This window comes from Pleurodeles waltl, chromosome 3_1 (genome assembly GCF_031143425.1).
Source record: "Pleurodeles waltl isolate 20211129_DDA chromosome 3_1, aPleWal1.hap1.20221129, whole genome shotgun sequence".
Taxonomy (NCBI): domain Eukaryota; kingdom Metazoa; phylum Chordata; class Amphibia; order Caudata; family Salamandridae; genus Pleurodeles; species Pleurodeles waltl.
The window spans coordinates 1,678,692,473-1,678,709,181 of NC_090440.1; the positions used below are offsets into that span (position 1 = coordinate 1,678,692,473).

The 16,709-nt window shown below is 38.8% G+C and overlaps 1 protein-coding gene across 1 annotated transcript in view; it reads right to left on the reverse strand.

Moving 5' to 3' along the window:
• TTN (titin) overlaps window positions 1-16,709 on the reverse strand; it is a 371,797-nt gene that overhangs the window by 295,506 nt on the left and 59,582 nt on the right. Inside the window, exons 38-44 of the mRNA XM_069225433.1 lie at window positions 14,424-14,708; window positions 14,198-14,323; window positions 8,232-8,420; window positions 6,925-7,299; window positions 5,755-6,288; window positions 3,027-3,548; window positions 2,569-2,625 (exon numbers count right to left, since the gene is read on the reverse strand). Coding sequence (XP_069081534.1) covers window positions 2,569-2,625; window positions 3,027-3,548; window positions 5,755-6,288; window positions 6,925-7,299; window positions 8,232-8,420; window positions 14,198-14,323; window positions 14,424-14,708 — 2,088 coding nt within the window. The remainder of the gene's footprint in view (window positions 1-2,568; window positions 2,626-3,026; window positions 3,549-5,754; window positions 6,289-6,924; window positions 7,300-8,231; window positions 8,421-14,197; window positions 14,324-14,423; window positions 14,709-16,709) is intronic.

Genomic DNA, 16,709 nt, shown 5'->3' on the forward strand with positions numbered 1-16,709 from the left:
TTTAAAGACATTGAGGGTTAAGATGTACAAACGTAGATGAACGTTTATAATGTCATGAAAAGTAAAATTGTTCCAAGTATCTTCTCTTCAGAACATTCCGTGGTCTCTACACCTTCACCCAATCCACTATCAGCTGAAAGCATGATTTAACCAACTAACTCTCTCCCTTCCTATTGCCAAGTCCTTCTAATTTCAGACACTCATCTTCCTTCCCATCCTCACTCTTGAAATTTTTCCAGTATCCTCCAGTACCTTCTGTCCAAACTCCATAAACCCTGTACGATTAACCTCCTTCACAAAAACAAGCAGGAAACTCCTAGTAGCAAATATCAAAAAAATTAAGACATCCATTTTTACCTGTCCACTGCTCTATCATTCACCACTTCTGCTCTTCTAATTACAACCCATCATGCTCCTGGCTTTCCAACCTCTCCCGGCCCCACCACTTATTAAACTTACCAGCACAATACATTTTTCTGATCCCTTCTGTACTCTTCTGAACTGATTCCCCGACAACCATTGAATCCTTCCTCAATTCTTTTGTCAAATGTTGAAGAAACAATGCACTCTGATTCGCACTCATACCATGACTAAACCTGGTTGCTTATCTGTAGTCATGGGATATGTGTGGAGCTTCTGTAACTTGAAATCCTTCACACTATCTTCCTCCACTACTTTAAAAAAAACTACTTGTGCCTCCTATTTACCAGTCACAATCAGTATCTCAATTCAAATTAATTCCATAATTCACTATAATACAGATTCTACAAATGTAATTTCACAGCCTCACACAGTTGCAGCTGCATCAGCGTGATAAAACACAATCCCCTCTCCTCCATCATAATAAATCTCAACCTTTCTGGCATGCTTCATACCTTTGACCAGAATACTCCTATCCTCTTCTGACCAAAGTGTATAGTAAGAATTCCATGATTCCTCAGGCACATTTGCTTCCCCTCCACTCCACCCAGGGCCCAACACATCCTTTTTAACACTATACTGCCTTGTTTTGTAACAGAACCTTTATGTGTGGCATCTCTTACCACTCTTTCACCAATAAAACTGATTTTCTCATCTCCTTTCCTTCCCTTACAAACCCACTCTTAGTTCACATAACAGATTGCACTCCTGCTGTTACCGGATGGCCAACTATTGTTTAAGGCCCTTTCCATTGTTCACTGCTGCCAATACTTTCCCTTACCCTTGTTTCTGACTCCATCCTTTCCTCCCCCTGCACTCAGTCTTTCCAGATTCATTCCAACAGCAAAATGGGAATGACAACCATTCTTTCCTGAGCAGCTACCCTCCTCCTGCCACCACCCACTAAACTTCAGCATACCCCATGCCAATTTTATTTTCAACATCTTTAGAAATAACATCTTTTCCAATATTGTGACTATTGGCATACATAATAGTACCTCTGCAGTCTCCCCATTTACACACCCTAGCCTCTGAAAAAAGGTTTGCACCATTGCCTTGCATGCCTTTGTCTTTTCAAATCCTGTTTCAGCTGACCCTTTTGGATGCCAAGCAAACTGACTGATTGTTTGCTTTGGGTTCTTACACAAGTCATGTGGGGCCTGATTTAGAGATTGGCTTATGGAGTAGTGTCCGTTGAACAGAGTTATGTCGGTCAGGATTGTAGATGACATTACCTCCACCATTTTGACCTTACTACAGACGCAAAATGTAGACATGACTACTGGCCTGTTTGTCATCTGTGTAGATTGAAAGGACCACCAAACATGGTGCTTCCCTTCACTGTACTAAAGATTTGGTGGAAGGCCTGCATTGGTTTTGACGAAAGTTCACATTTTACTTTTCTTCCTTTATGGAAACAAACTCTCGCATTGGGAGTTCTTTCATCCATGGAATACTTAAGTTCTCTAAATGAGATAGGCAGACCAAGAGTTTGGCACATACAGAACTCTATCACATTTGCATGGAGTAATCTCTCTGAAAAGCTCTAAATGTGCCCTTAATCTTGTCTTCTTCTCCTTCCCCATAGAGCTCTCTAATATTGCACCTCCACCCACCTCTTCCATCATACACCTTACACCACCTTAGCATCGCCAAATACACCTGTACCATATCGAGATTCAGTTCACTTCTTTCTGGCCACCTTGCATTTGACCCTAAAGCATTAAAGTCCATATCAATGAGTAGAAAACACTTAAATTTCACCTTGCCAAAATGTAATATTCCTCCATCCCCACTGCCACTCGCCCATGATGCCTCGGAAATATCGCAGTTACCATGAATGAGCAATGATCAATGTAATCGCAGAAATCATCATGTATTATCCCACTTTACAGCCTCCCATTACATACTGCAGTAGCCATTCATAGTTAAGTCAATAATTAACACTTGCTTTGAGACATACATATTATATGCAGCACTGAAGTGCTTAATAAATAAATGCAACAATAAGTATAAAGTTAAACACACCCTGAATATAAATATGCTTACCGAATAATTGAGCACTTCCATTCTGAGTAAAAACATTAAAGTAATTTTAAATTATTCAACAAATTACATTTCAGACTTTGGTTCAATAAAATATTGTACCTTTAACCTCCAATTCAATTTGCTGTTCAATCTTCTCTTGAATAACTATTTCCAAGGCTGGAATGAAAAAAGAAATAAAAAATGAATACTCTAATTTCTCTGTTCTTCAATGTGACTCACTGAAAATCTGACAAAGACACAATTAACATTTTTTTTTGTGTACAAGAGACACGAAGCTGCAACATATAACTACAGACAAATGCAAACATTAATCCAACAGTAGGTGTTGGCTGTAGGGACATCCTTCTAGAAAGTGTATGGAAGTTTTAATCACTATGCCATAACATGTGTTGCATTTTTTTCTCAATGATATAGCATGCTTTAAAAATCAAACATCAAGTCAATATTGTGAAATGTTAGCAAGATACATTTCCTTATTTTTTCCTATGGTCTGAGACAAAATGTTGCTACTGATTGCAAGAGGAAGACACATTGGGAAGGAACATGCAAATGCCAACCTGTCACTTTTAGATGAGTTTTGCACTCGGCTTGTCCCGCAGAATTAACTATTTTGCAAGTGTATATACCACTCTGGTTTGGAGCAATTTTCAACATTTTTAAACTGCAGATGGGCCCATCAAATTTTAAGATACACATGGCAGAATTGTCAAGAATCAGCTGATTGAACAGCCAGATCACACATGGAGTTGGGATGCCCTTTATAACGCAAAAGAGTGAAACGTCACTTCCTTCTTTCACAGTCATTTCCGGGGTTAGCTTCTCAAGAAACTCAGGTATGCTGATATCAGTGTCTATCAATTCCTCAGCTGGCACAACATCAGGATAATATTCTCTGCTTTTCTGTCTCTCTGCTTTCCGTGGCTTCTGTGATGTAGATATTGATATGCTTGATGTTTTCTTAGATGATTCTTGAGTCATTTCATAGGTTGTCCTACTTTGGGTTTCTCTGTGTGTTTTAATACTTTTAGTATTAGACTCAATAGTAATTTGTGTAACTGATTTTGATTGTGATTCTGTAGCTAGGCAAGAATAAAGTTAGGAAAGCAATAGATTAGTTGCTTTGAATAACGGAATCATACTCAAAACAAAATATAAATGTCCTTATGATTAGTATAGAGAATAAATGCTCAGACTGTTAGTTTTCAACTCAGGTCTAGGTTAGTACATATGCCTTTCTAAATTTAGTACTGGCCTTTTTACTGATGGTTAATTTTAATAAGTGTTAATTATAATATTTAGCCAGCTGCAAGGGTGTACCCTGCTTGCAAGTTGCATGCATGCCCAGTTCACAGATTGAATGTTGCAGGTATTTTTTGTAATAATCATAATTCTTTTTTTGTGGAATGTTTGGATTATTAAATTATTATTTCCACATGGACTGGAAAAATTCACCTTGCCTTGGCACTGTGTGAAGAAAATATCTTTACTTTTTATTCTTGAATGCCACATTCAAAGAAAAGGTTCTCATACATTTTGAAATGATGAGAAAAGGAAATTGTGTGATATAAATATCAACTAGCCATCAACTGCATCTCATAGGCAAGACTAGTCTTGATCTTTGGAGATGTAGCTGTGGCTGACATTAGTGAAGAATTTTGAGTTTTATACACAGATTGAGCTGGGTTCTGGAAACCATTTGCATTTATCAGAAAATAAATTGGGGGTAATGGGTGTGTGAATATTTTGCCAAACAAGACTACATGGTGTGTGTGTTGGGTCAAAACTGCTGCCACATTGTGGGCAGGTAGAAATATTTGAGCTTTTTCGTACAAGTAGGTGAAATATTTTGCACTACCTGACACCACAATGGCCACCATTATAATGGCATAGAGAGAGACCAGATTACACCTACCTCACATAGGCCTGGAATGTGCATGTTAACTACTTTAAAGCCATTAATGTGTTCTTATTTAATTCTAGAGTTATTGAGATCTAAGATTAGATGGTGTGGAAACGTGAGGTGAAAGGTATCAAATCTGGGCAGATATAAACATCACACATTGCACAATGTTTACTTGTGAAAGAGAACCTAAATGTTCATAGTAACTATTATGGTGAAGCTAGTATAATACATAAACTATGTTGTCTATTGTTCTATTTTCAGATGCACTAGCACAATCTGTTCATTAGGTTACCCCAGCATTTCAGTTGCACTTAAACAAGCAAAGATTTAACTGTGGTGACCTTAATTTGTAATTTATATTAACATATGCTTCTTTGATTTCAAAATGCTGTTTCTCACCTTATCTGTATGGCACACAGTGGAATGCCCCTTAACTGTAAATATATTTATAGAATTGTCCAATTTTACTCAATTTTAATGCTGTGTTTTATCTGCCTTTGTTCCATTAAAGCTAAACACGCATAACACCAGCACATGTGTTTAGGCCAGTAGGGCTTGCTATGAGAGCTCTGGGACATGTATAAGGGTTGCATGTAGACTGTGTCGAGGATAATATATCTAACTTATTCATTTGTCAGATATGTGGTCCGGGGAGGGTGGCCAGTGAGTATTTTTACGGGGCTGTTTGGTTGTTATGAGGAAACCATCCAATTTCTCCTTAGGCAGGTGGGAATGTACACATTTGTGTTGTAGTGCTCCTGATTCTTTGCCCTTTGTGAAAATGCCATTGTGTACCTGTACTGCCTTTTACCTATTCCCAATGCATCTGTTACTATGTTCACATCAGCATTACTCTGATAAAATAGTAGAGTGTTCAGGCCAGTGTGTATAGAAGGAATGAAAGTCTGATTATATCTGCTTTGTGGTAAGAACCAGAAGGTGAATTTACCATGACTTTTCTCTGTGCACCATGTACATCTGATAGAAAGGTACTAAATATAATATAGGTAAGCACCTGATTCTCCCCCACTATGGTTGATAAATTAGTGCAACCAATGAGAGGAACATCTGTTTGCGACATTTTGTAAGGTTAATCTTTGGCATCAGACACAAATGTCATAAAAAGTTGTTCCAATGTTTGCTTGATGTGAATAACATTACAAGGAAAGGTTACTGTGTTTTTAAACATGGGAATTGATGCACTACATCATTAAAATGTATTTATCAAGAAAGCCACTATACATCATTAATGAATAGAGCAAGATATGCATAAAAAAAGTTAAACATAATAGTTAAAATGTACATGTTAACACACAAGCAAGCTGTGATCTACAAATATAGTGTGAATATAATATGCTACAATGTTAAAATGTAATAACCACCTTCTACGGTTAGTAGTGCAGAAGTTGTCGTTCCTCCATGGCAGTTTTGTACAGTGCAACTGTACAGTCCTTGATCAGCCATCTGCACATTAAGGATAGTAAGCATCTGAACACTGCCATTTTGTGAGGTTGTTAATCTCTCACTTTCCTGTACCACATCACCTTCGTGATCCCAGGTGATTCCAGTAAAGGGCTCGCCATCAAAAAGGCAGATAAACTGAGCGGTCTCCCCACATTTCACACAAAGAGGATGCAGCTTTAGAGTGACCTTTGGAGAGGCAGCCTTAGTGTCAGAGAGTTCGACTGCAGATACTTTGTTGCTTTCAGTACCTTGTGAAATTAATGTTTTCTGATGCATTTCTATTTTTCTTGCAGATGCTGCTTGTATAGTCAACTTTTCTGAAAGGCTTTCAAAAACCTGCATTTCATGGTGATACGAAGCTCCTTGCACTTGCATAATTTCCTTTGTTAAAAGAGTGGAGTCCTCTAAACATGTCCCAGAACTTGTCATGTTTTGCCTAGCTATGGTTTCCACTGTATAATCAAGCAACAAAAAATAAATTAACAACTAAAGTATTTTAGGATGCCAAAAGGATGAACACACTCAAGATGAAGTGAATGGAAAGAAAGAACCTATCATTTTCATCTGAAAATGAAGCATGTCATAATCATGCTGCAGCTGGGAATTCACAAAAATGACATTCATGATTGATGACTGGATGAAAGCTTCATGCTGCTGATAAGGACGTAGCATATCCCAACAATTTACAACTTGGCATCTTAACACTGTGCATTAACACTGATAAAAATGAAAGCTTCAAGCTGATGATACAGAATACATATGTTTTTGGTTATAAATATTGTCTTCCATGTACATTCAGTAGCAACTGTCATCAATATAAGACCATGCATAATAAATACAGAGAACTCTACACCCCAGAAAACAGTTTTGTGTTTCTGTGTAGATAATATTTAAAATGTGGATTAGTTTTTAAATGTATTAATTTCTTATAACACTACATTAGGTTTAATATGAAAAAAATGTACATGTTTTACTAGTGGCAGTGCAAAACACAGTGAAAACACAATACTAAGAGTATGAAAGTTGACATCAATAACATTGTGCACGTGAATAAATAAAATGTGTTTTAATGATTTTCAAGTTTTTACCTTCTGCAGTCACTGTCAGTAAAGCCTCACATGTTACCTCACCAGCACTATTTCTTGCCATACAAGAGTATTGCCCGGCATGCTCTAAAAAGGCATCAACTATAATAAGCATAGCTGTGTTTGTATACACATCAAAACTAAAAACTATATCCTTTTTTGGTGTCATCAATTGTTGATTGTGAAACCACTGGATTTCTGGTTTTGGCAAACCAGAAACCTTTGCAAGAAATCTGACTGTTTCTCCACTGCAAACTCTACAGCTTGAAATAGGCTGGATGAAGGCAGGCTTTTGGCAAGGAAGATCTTTCTTTAAGGAAACAGTTGAAGAAATATGCCATTGAGACTCTGATGTAACTTCGTTAATTTTTATGTACCCTGAAAAGAAGTACACCAATATTTAAGCCTGCAACCTACCTAGAAGTTGTGGCATTCTCTTGCTGTCAGTTTAGAATTGAATACATGTCAAACTTTGTAATTAAAAAAAGGTAATACACCTCTAAATAGTTTCATGAGTGTATTGTCTATGAAGACTATCCTTCATCATTTTAATAGGAATCCAATATTGCCACTATTGTCTATTTTGTTACATGTCTATTTTGTAGAGTATATACCTTTAATGTCTGAAATATTACAAAGGTCTTCTGCTCAGCACCATGCTCAGCACCATTTCAAACCCAATGATTAGCTTTACATTTTTACTGGTCATTGCCTCCCCAAGTTGTGCCCTTTAATTAACATATACATTGCTTAGTTCTAAATGTTTGGTGGTACTTGTCTATTCATGCTCCAATGTGATGTTTAACACAATGGTAATTAAATTGTGAAGCTAAGTGTTGGCTATTTCCTCCCATGAATTACAAATCAGTTCAAAACCAATTACATGTAATATAAGATGGCTGATATTTGTTTGAAACAGATGTTGACTTAGGCTTAATCATTCACATATATATATGAAGTTTGAATATGTGTCCCAATGTGCATTGTTGAATCATCTTACGCTAGACTGCATTTTAGCATTTGCACCTTAAAAGGCTATTTAGAATACATGGAAATAGAAAACCTGCTCTAGCGACGAACTTACACATAATGTGGGAGCATTGTTGATAAATCTGGCAACATCAAAGAGACACACACCAGATACAAGCCAATGATACTGGCACAGGGTGTAGAAAACTAATGGATGCCTAAGACAACATGACAAAAGTTTAGCAGAAACAAATTACAACGGCAGGCCGGCTACTAACATGCATGACTTAGTATGATGCCAATACTGCAAGAGCATGTGAACAAATATGTTTATTACTTACCTTCGAGCTTCAAGTTTGCTCTGCATGACACTTGTCCCAGTGGGTTGCTAGCAACAAATGTGTATATTCCTTCATCTTCAGAAAAAGCTTCAGCAATTTCAAGCTGGTAAGTATCTTCAAATTGAGTCATCTTGAAGAACCGGGAGGGCTTGACCTCCTTGTCTTTGCAATACCATGTTATTTTCAGATCTGATAAGGAAATTACAAAAAAAACCAAATAATTTCATTAAAAAAGAATACATTTGAATGGCCAAAGTAATAGCTTGTGGCCAAATACATGATATATTCATTAGACACTATTATTATTTGAGGCTAGCAGTGATTACCTCTGAATCTAAAGTGGATGAATATTGTGTAGAAATATAATCATAAATCTCATCCAGGTGAATATGAATATTAATTTAATCTATGTTGCTAAATCATAAATGTAATATTTTGGAAAGTCTGGCCATTTAATATCAGTGGAGAAAATGCTAGCAACTTTAAGTGAAATTTATAGATTTACACTGTCAGGGAATATATGTATTTTTATTTCCATGTCTTACTGAACGCTTTGATACCTTTCAGGAACTGACCTATTCAGAATAAACAAAAATTGCTAGATGTTGGAAGCAACTAAATTGAGGAATACTGATTTCATTAATAACCACAGACATCATAAGGTATGTAAAATTAATTTGTGTATTGAAATCTTGTTTGTGTGTGGCTATTTTAATAGTAACTGAACCAAAGTAAACATGTAAGAAAAAAGTACACAATTGGTAAAATGTAGATTATGTCCCAGCAAAGCCCAGGGCACTGTTGACATTTATAAAACACTCAGCCATCCACTCCATGGATTATCATGTTACCAGAAACACTGAATAACATTATTAGTTCATACAACAGAGTTAACAATTATATTTTCTCTATTTATCATTGTTTGAAGCTTTCTGATAGTGCACCACTTGTTTTTTACTGCTATGTGCCTGTAACACATGCATTGGGTGCTATGACAGCCACACATTTTACCACCATAATAGCATTGTTCCTTATGCTTCATAAGTCACGTGTATTCATTGACACGGATCACCTTCTGAACTCTAGTGATATTTTCTTGTTAAAAGGGTAGTTCACAGAGAAAATATGCCCAATAAGGTACGTTTCTCACAATAAGTAATTTTTATAGACAGGAGTCACAGAAAGTTATCTAATTGGAAATTTGATATTTATTTCCTGTGTTTTCATTTCAGATTCACCAAAACAATGTGCAAATGGTTCTAACATAAAGTAGAAAGAATATAAATTTTATTTTAAGTATAAGGCACAAGAATGAAGACAATAAGAAAGATAAGCCTGAAGGTATTGTCTTAAGTTTGGATTAGAATTTTTGAAAAAAGAGAACATGACAGAGAAAGGAAGATATATATATATATATATATATATATATATATATATATATATATATATATATATATATATATATATACACACACACACATACACATTCAAAACCACTGAAATTCCACAGTTATATTTAGCTGTGGTACATATAACTTGTGCCCTAAGGTAACTATAACTCATGCCCCCACCATGAACAGTTTTCTCATCAATATTTTCCTTGCAAATGTTGCAGTGATATTATCAATGATGTTATAGAAGATGTAATGAGTGATGTAATATGTGGGATAATTAGCAGAGCACGGTGAAGGTGCAAGTTATATTTACATTAGGATAAGAGTTACAGTTACCAGAGCTAACCATAGCTGGTAGGTTTCAGTGGTTTTATATGTTTAAAACATTATGCTGTCACTGAAATTCTTACCTAGCTACAATGTTACTCCAACCTTCATTTTTTCCAGTGAATTTTTAGGGTCTTTTCAACGTTATGTAATATTTTGTTACTGTATGTAAAACCAACCCCCCGCCTTGTGCGGCAGCTGGTTGGTCACAGGGCTTGCAGCCAACTCCATGCTGCGCACAGCCTTTGGTCAGACACAGGGTGCAACTACAAGGAAGGCCCTGCATTCAAGCCCCCACAGGTAGCCAACCCCAGGCTGGGCTCGGCCTTTGGCCAGGTGCAGTGAGGGTTGGCCAGAGGGCCTATTGCCCAACCTCCCACAGGCAGCCAACCTCATGCTGTGCTTGGACATTGGCCATGGACAGTGGGGGGTTGGCCACAAGTGTTGGCCAGTGGCCAGGCCCTGCTTCCAACCTCTCCAGGCAGCCATCCCTATGCTGCGCATGGCCAAAGGCCCATTGGCCAATCCTTCTGCAGGTAGGCAACCCCATGTTGTGCACAGGTTTTAGCTGCATGCAGCAGGGGGTTGGCCACAAGGCCTGGCTGTGGTCATGGCCTGGGGGTCAACCACACCCACAGGCAGCCAACCTTTGGGAGCCAATAGTGGCCCCAGAAACCCCATCCCCGGGGTCACTGACATTAAAATGGAGGGAGGGAAGCTCTGCTCCCCTTCCTGAGCGTTAGTAGAACCCAGAGACCCCATGCCCGGGACCGCATGTCATTGCAAAGGTGAGAAAGGGCATGTGGCTGGCATGTTTGTCACCGCCCCCACTTGACAGATCCCCAAAAAACTTTTAAGGAAGAACCTTCTGTGAAAATATTTTTCTTGGAAAGGTTTGTGAATATTCATCAAACGGTGGCAAAGAAATAAATAAACCAAAAAAGCAATTTCTTATGGAAACACAATCCTAAGTGTAATAACCGCCACTGGGTTATATATGTTATATATATGTATATCCAATTTTTTTGTGAAGTTAGATTTAAAGTTCTGTAATAAATATGCAGGAAAAGCAAATTTTAGAAAGTTACATTTTCCCTGTCTCAATGTCTTAGGGACTAATTTGCATTAGCCTGTTAGCAGCTGCATAGTAAGTGATTGACATTAACGAGGTGTGAAAACTTCTCAGAGCAGAACAATAGCTCAGGCTAGGTGACAGGATGGACCAGGTGTGGAGCATTTGATCCCTATCAGCCCAAGAAGGACAGCTGAGGTGGATCCAGGAACGCCATTAAGACACAGAGGTGAGGCCAGTCCAATAATAGTTGTGTAGGAATTGACCTGAAGAAGATAAAGGGGGTCATTATGAGGTTGACGAATGGAAAAGACCGTCCGCCAAACTGCTGCAGTCAGGTTACTGGTAGTGCGGTCCCATTCCCGTAGGCCCCATTAAGAGTTTCACGGTGGGTCAGCTGGCAGAAACAGGTTCCCCCTGCTGGCCCAGCAGAAAACAGCCTACAACATTGACGCTTGCTCATAATTGAGCTGTACTGCATAGGGTGCTCCAGCACCCATCACGATTTACATTGTCTGCAAAGCAGACAGTGAAAATCATGACAGGGCTGGCCAGGAGGGCCTCTGCACTACCCATGGCAAGTGCTACCGTCATGTAATTGCTGGCAGCGCTGCTTGCAGTGCTGCCCTCGGGGATTAGGACCACCAGCACCGCTAGCCCCTCCAGTGGAGGAGACCTGGTGGTACTGGCGTTCCGACATTGGTGCCACAGGATCGTAATGAGGCCCAAAATCTTTGTCCCCAAAGCCCACACTAGCTGGGTTGACTTTAAAACCCAGTGGGAGTGAAGATATATCCAGAACTCATTTGGAATGGACACAAGGGAGGGGACTGATCATTTCCCTGGCACACTCCTTTGTAGATTTAAGTACTTTGCACAACGGAAAAAGAGTTTCCTCACCTTGGATTTTAGGAGTGAGGGACACTGTGAGATTGTTTGCTGTAGTACAAATAGGATCTGTTGAAAAAATAGGCAGAGTTGCGCCAAGGACCTTTTTCCTCATTGGTTAGGGAGTGACCAGGAGTTACCCCCCACTCACTGGCTAATGAATGTGGCTCCCCAAGAAACCCTCCTCAGAATACTCTCTGGTGCTTGAGAAGATCAGAAGTGTACCGGACCTGCTGTCTGCGCTGTTAGAGGAGCCCTGGAGGACTTGACCTGTTCCCTCTTGTATCCAGGTCAAAGAAGAAGACTCCATGGGTCAGTTGACTGACCTCCTGTATGGCTACAAGGATGCAAGCTGAGAGAGGCCTTTTTATTGAATTGACCAGTTGACAAGCACCAAATGGACCTGCTCTAGACCTTCCTGGTGGCCCGGAGGTTCTGGGAGCCTTAGAAGTGACCCAGGGGAGCTGCCCCAAAAGTCCTGACAAGTTGGGACTTAGAGCATCTTTGGACTTTCAAGACCTTCACAGCCGTCAGGGAGGCCTGAAACTCCACCTAGGTCCCAGGCTATCACTTCCATAGGACATCATTGGCGCTTAGTGCTTTTTGGGACTATTTTAACTTAAACAGCTACAATTCATACCTCAGGTTCCCTGTCCTCATTTTGTGTTATATTTGGGTCATTTTATTCATTATAATTCATTCTATGCTTCTAATTTGGTTAGGGATTTTTATTGTTAGATGTTTTAACTTTATTACTGTTTCAGTACTGCATAAATAATTTACACATTGCCTTAAGTTAAGTCTGTCTGCTCCATGCCTTAGCTACAAAGGTGTTGAGCTCTGGTTAATTTAATGTCTTTAGGGTTCATCCTTACAAGTTATGTAATTATTCCTTGAAGTGGGTGACTGCCCACCTCAATAAGGGTAGGTGTATTAATTTCTGCATACAACTATCTTTGTAAGAGGGTACTTTCAATCATGTTTAATATATTCTGTCTATTAGGTCGGGTACATTGTTCGTCTAATTAATGTTTACATTGGGTCATACAAGATACCATCATTCAAATGCACGTATGGGCATGCTGGTAAGTTGCTGAAACCTAGCACGTTTTCTAGAAATATGTTGATCTGCAAATGACAACTTTGTCTTATTGATGTTTTCTGTGTGTATAACTATAAAATTGTGAATTCATTTTAATTGCCGTAAGGTGGAAGTAATCCACTGTGAAAATTAGATGATACAGAAAACATAATAAGTCATCTTCTTTTCAGGAGTTTACTTATTGATTTAAATGTTAATTGTAATGGGAGGTGTTTAATTATATTGTCTCACACATACTCAAACACATCATGAAATGGAAAACACACAAATCATTCATGAGTGATATGCATACATAGGTTTTAAAAGAGGCCTGAAGAATATTTAAAATGAGGCAGAGAAGTCTGATAAGGAAGATTCTGAAACAGTGCGGCACAATTACTAATTTTCAGTTTATATTTATTGTTTATTTTGCTGTGCTGCAATGCGCATGGGGTAAAACATAGTGCAGAGCCATATCCAAGACTGCCCTGGTGCTGTCTTTCCCTGCGCTGATGCACTTAAAAGCTGCCTTGTACAATGCACAGCCTCAAACAGGTGTACAGGATTTGCAGTACAGGAAACCCTTGTGGTAAAAATGTCCATGGCTAGTCAAATAGAAAGATCCCATGCATTAGTGTGTGCTATGAATGTAAACACACATGCAGTGTGAGGGTGGTTTGTAGGAGGAATTAAAACATTCCTCCTTGAGAGCACTGCCTTCAATTCGTTTTTGGTAAGACATCTGGTCTGACGAATATCTTAGTACATCTGGCTTTGTGTCACATACTATGGGTGCCTGTACTGTAACACACCAGCAATGTCTGTTAACACAAACTCATGCACAACACTTTTGTACTAAAAAAGAGGCACCTTTCTAGAGCATAGTATCTTTTTCACCGGAAAGTAATTACCAGTTCTTTGCTTTGTACTGCTTTGTATGACCTTGTAATAGCTCAATTGTTATTAAATCTGGGTAGTAGTTTTCATGAAGGGAAAGGAGATGTCAGCAAAATGGAGGATGAATCTTGTAGCATAGACTTTGGTATTGAAAAAAGAGTTTTAGGAGATGTTTATGTAGATTAAATATAGTTATTGCTAGGAAAAACAAATCATAGGAACCCCGGTGTGCTCTATGAATCTATCTTTTCCTTTCTAGACATATGTCAGTACTTTATTTTAAATTGAATGATAAAATTGTTCTCACCTGTGCCAGCAACTCTGCACTGAAAGCAAGCTGATTGTCCTTCAGAAGTAATGACATCACGAACTGGTACAATTATGGTAGGTGGGTACGATGGGACTTCTAAATCAGGTGAGATAACTTCTGGGACTGCACAAAGAGAAATGTCTTTTATGATATATCTGTAGAGTGTAAGAGACACAACATACAATTTTCAGAAGAATTTAAAATATTTTATTTAGCAGGTTACCTTCAACTGTAAGTGATGCTGAAGTAGTGGCCACTCCATAGTCATTGATTGCTTTGCATGTATACAGTGCTGCATCTTCAGGAAAAGCTTCAATGAGTAACAAGGTGTATTCTTGTCCATCATGCAGAAACTTAGATTTAAATCCTGCAGACAGCTGCTGTTCCTCTTTGTACCAAGATATCTTGGGCACAGGCTTGCCTGACACTACAGCACAGAATCTTGCTGGCTTGCCTGACTCCACCGTGCTTGGCTCAAGCTCCTGCAAAATTTGAGGTGGCTCTGGAGCTATAAATATAACATATCAGGTAATTAGAACACACAATGACGTATGGTGACATTAGAAGATTACATTGAATGTGGTTGCTGTACAATTAAAAACATCATAATATTTAAAAACATTTTCAACACTGTAAATTATTGACCTGATAAAACTTTCTGTGGACTTGGAAGTTTTCACTGACAATAAAACTCTTAGGTACCATTCAGAAAGATTCAGAGTTAAATAAAAAATATTGCCAGCTCATTTTAATGTAATAACAATTTTTACAAAGTCACATTGCTCACTTGAAGCTCGTTGGGTAGAGATCCATATACACATTTTTAAAAACACTGTGGGGTTGATTATGACTTTGGTGGATGGAAAAGGCCATCTGCCGACGTCCTGAGGGTGAGGTTGCCGCCAGTGCGGCTGCCTTCCTGCTGGCCCCATTAAGAGTTTCCCATTGGGTCAGCGGGTGGACTGGCTGAGCGGGAAATGGCCTACAACATTGACACTGGCTCATAATAGAGCCAGCTGCAATGCTGTAGTGCTTAGGGTGTGCCAGCACCCATCGCGATCTTCAGTGTAGATAGTGAACATCGCAATGGGGCTGGCCGGGGGGGCCTCTGCTTTGCCCATGCCAAGTGCATGGGCAGTGAAGGGCCCCTCTGGAACCCCCTACACCGCGTCTCCACCAGCCTTTCACTGGCAGAGAAGGGACTCATAATCCCCAGGGCAGCACTGCTTGCAACGCTGCCCTGGCATATTAGGACCACCAGCACCTCCAGACTGACAAAAACTTGTGATCTGGCGATGCTGGCGATGCTGGCGGTCTAACCGTGGTGCTACCGCCACGGTCATAATGTGGTAGTTTGACTGCCCAGGGTTGTAATGACACCCTGTGTATTTATTTGTTTTCATATATAGACCGAAAAGGTCACTGAAGAAATTGCACTGATGTTTTTATACTAATCAACCTCCAGCAGTACCTGAGTGCCAAACTAAGAATGCAGGCAAAGCATCATAGTTATCAGAAGGTGCACCTAAACCTTTATGACAATAATCACTTTTATTTTTGCAAGGGACCTTAAAATAAGGAATTAAAAAGATAAAATTACATTTAAGAGAATCATTGTTTTTTACTGTTATAAGGAATTCTTTAACATGCATAAATAATTTGTTTTCATTGCTGTGAACTATTAGAGAATTATAGTATTTATCTGCTTCATATGTTATTTCTGAACTGGTGAAAAGGGCAACATACAGGCTATCTTTACTCAGATCTGACTTCTTTGACAAATGCTAGGAAATTCCTTTGCTTGTAGTATCCGAATGTGCCCTTCTAATTGTACAAGGAACTACAGGCTGGGCTGGGTGATCCAAATGTTCCTTTTTAATTGTACAAAGAACTACAGCCCAGCCTATAAATTTTAAATCAATTGCAAACTCTGGATGTGGCATGGTCACTTCATTTCATCACAGAAATCCAGAGGGATTGGGGGGGAGCTATCAGTGACCATGTATCATAATATGCTTTCAACAAGAAGGTGATTTCTATTTAGAAAGCTAAGGTTTCAGCACCCATTAGCAAACTAGTGGGTGGGAGGAGAGCAAAACCGTCCTGTATGTGTGGTTTTGTCTTTTAAATTATCATGACTTTATGTATATACAGTACTCCCTCTTGACTAGTAACAGATATCCAGACATTTACTGGAAATGTGCAAGTTATACAAATCAAAGAAACCGGTCACCAAATATTACATATATCAAGACTAAGGGAGTCAACATATGATGACCACACAGCTCTCCTCTTAGTAGGAGCTGTAATAAAACAGTATGTGAAAAGCACACAAAAAAGTGCACTGAAAGGTACTAAACTTCTAATTATTTTAAAAAAATGTTCTTTTAATCATGCTATAAAGGTGGGTTAGGTGTCACAGTCTGTAAAACATCATAAACACTTTAGAAATCTCACTGAAAGAAATAAAATATTGCTTGACCAGTAAAATGATGTTATAGAAACATTG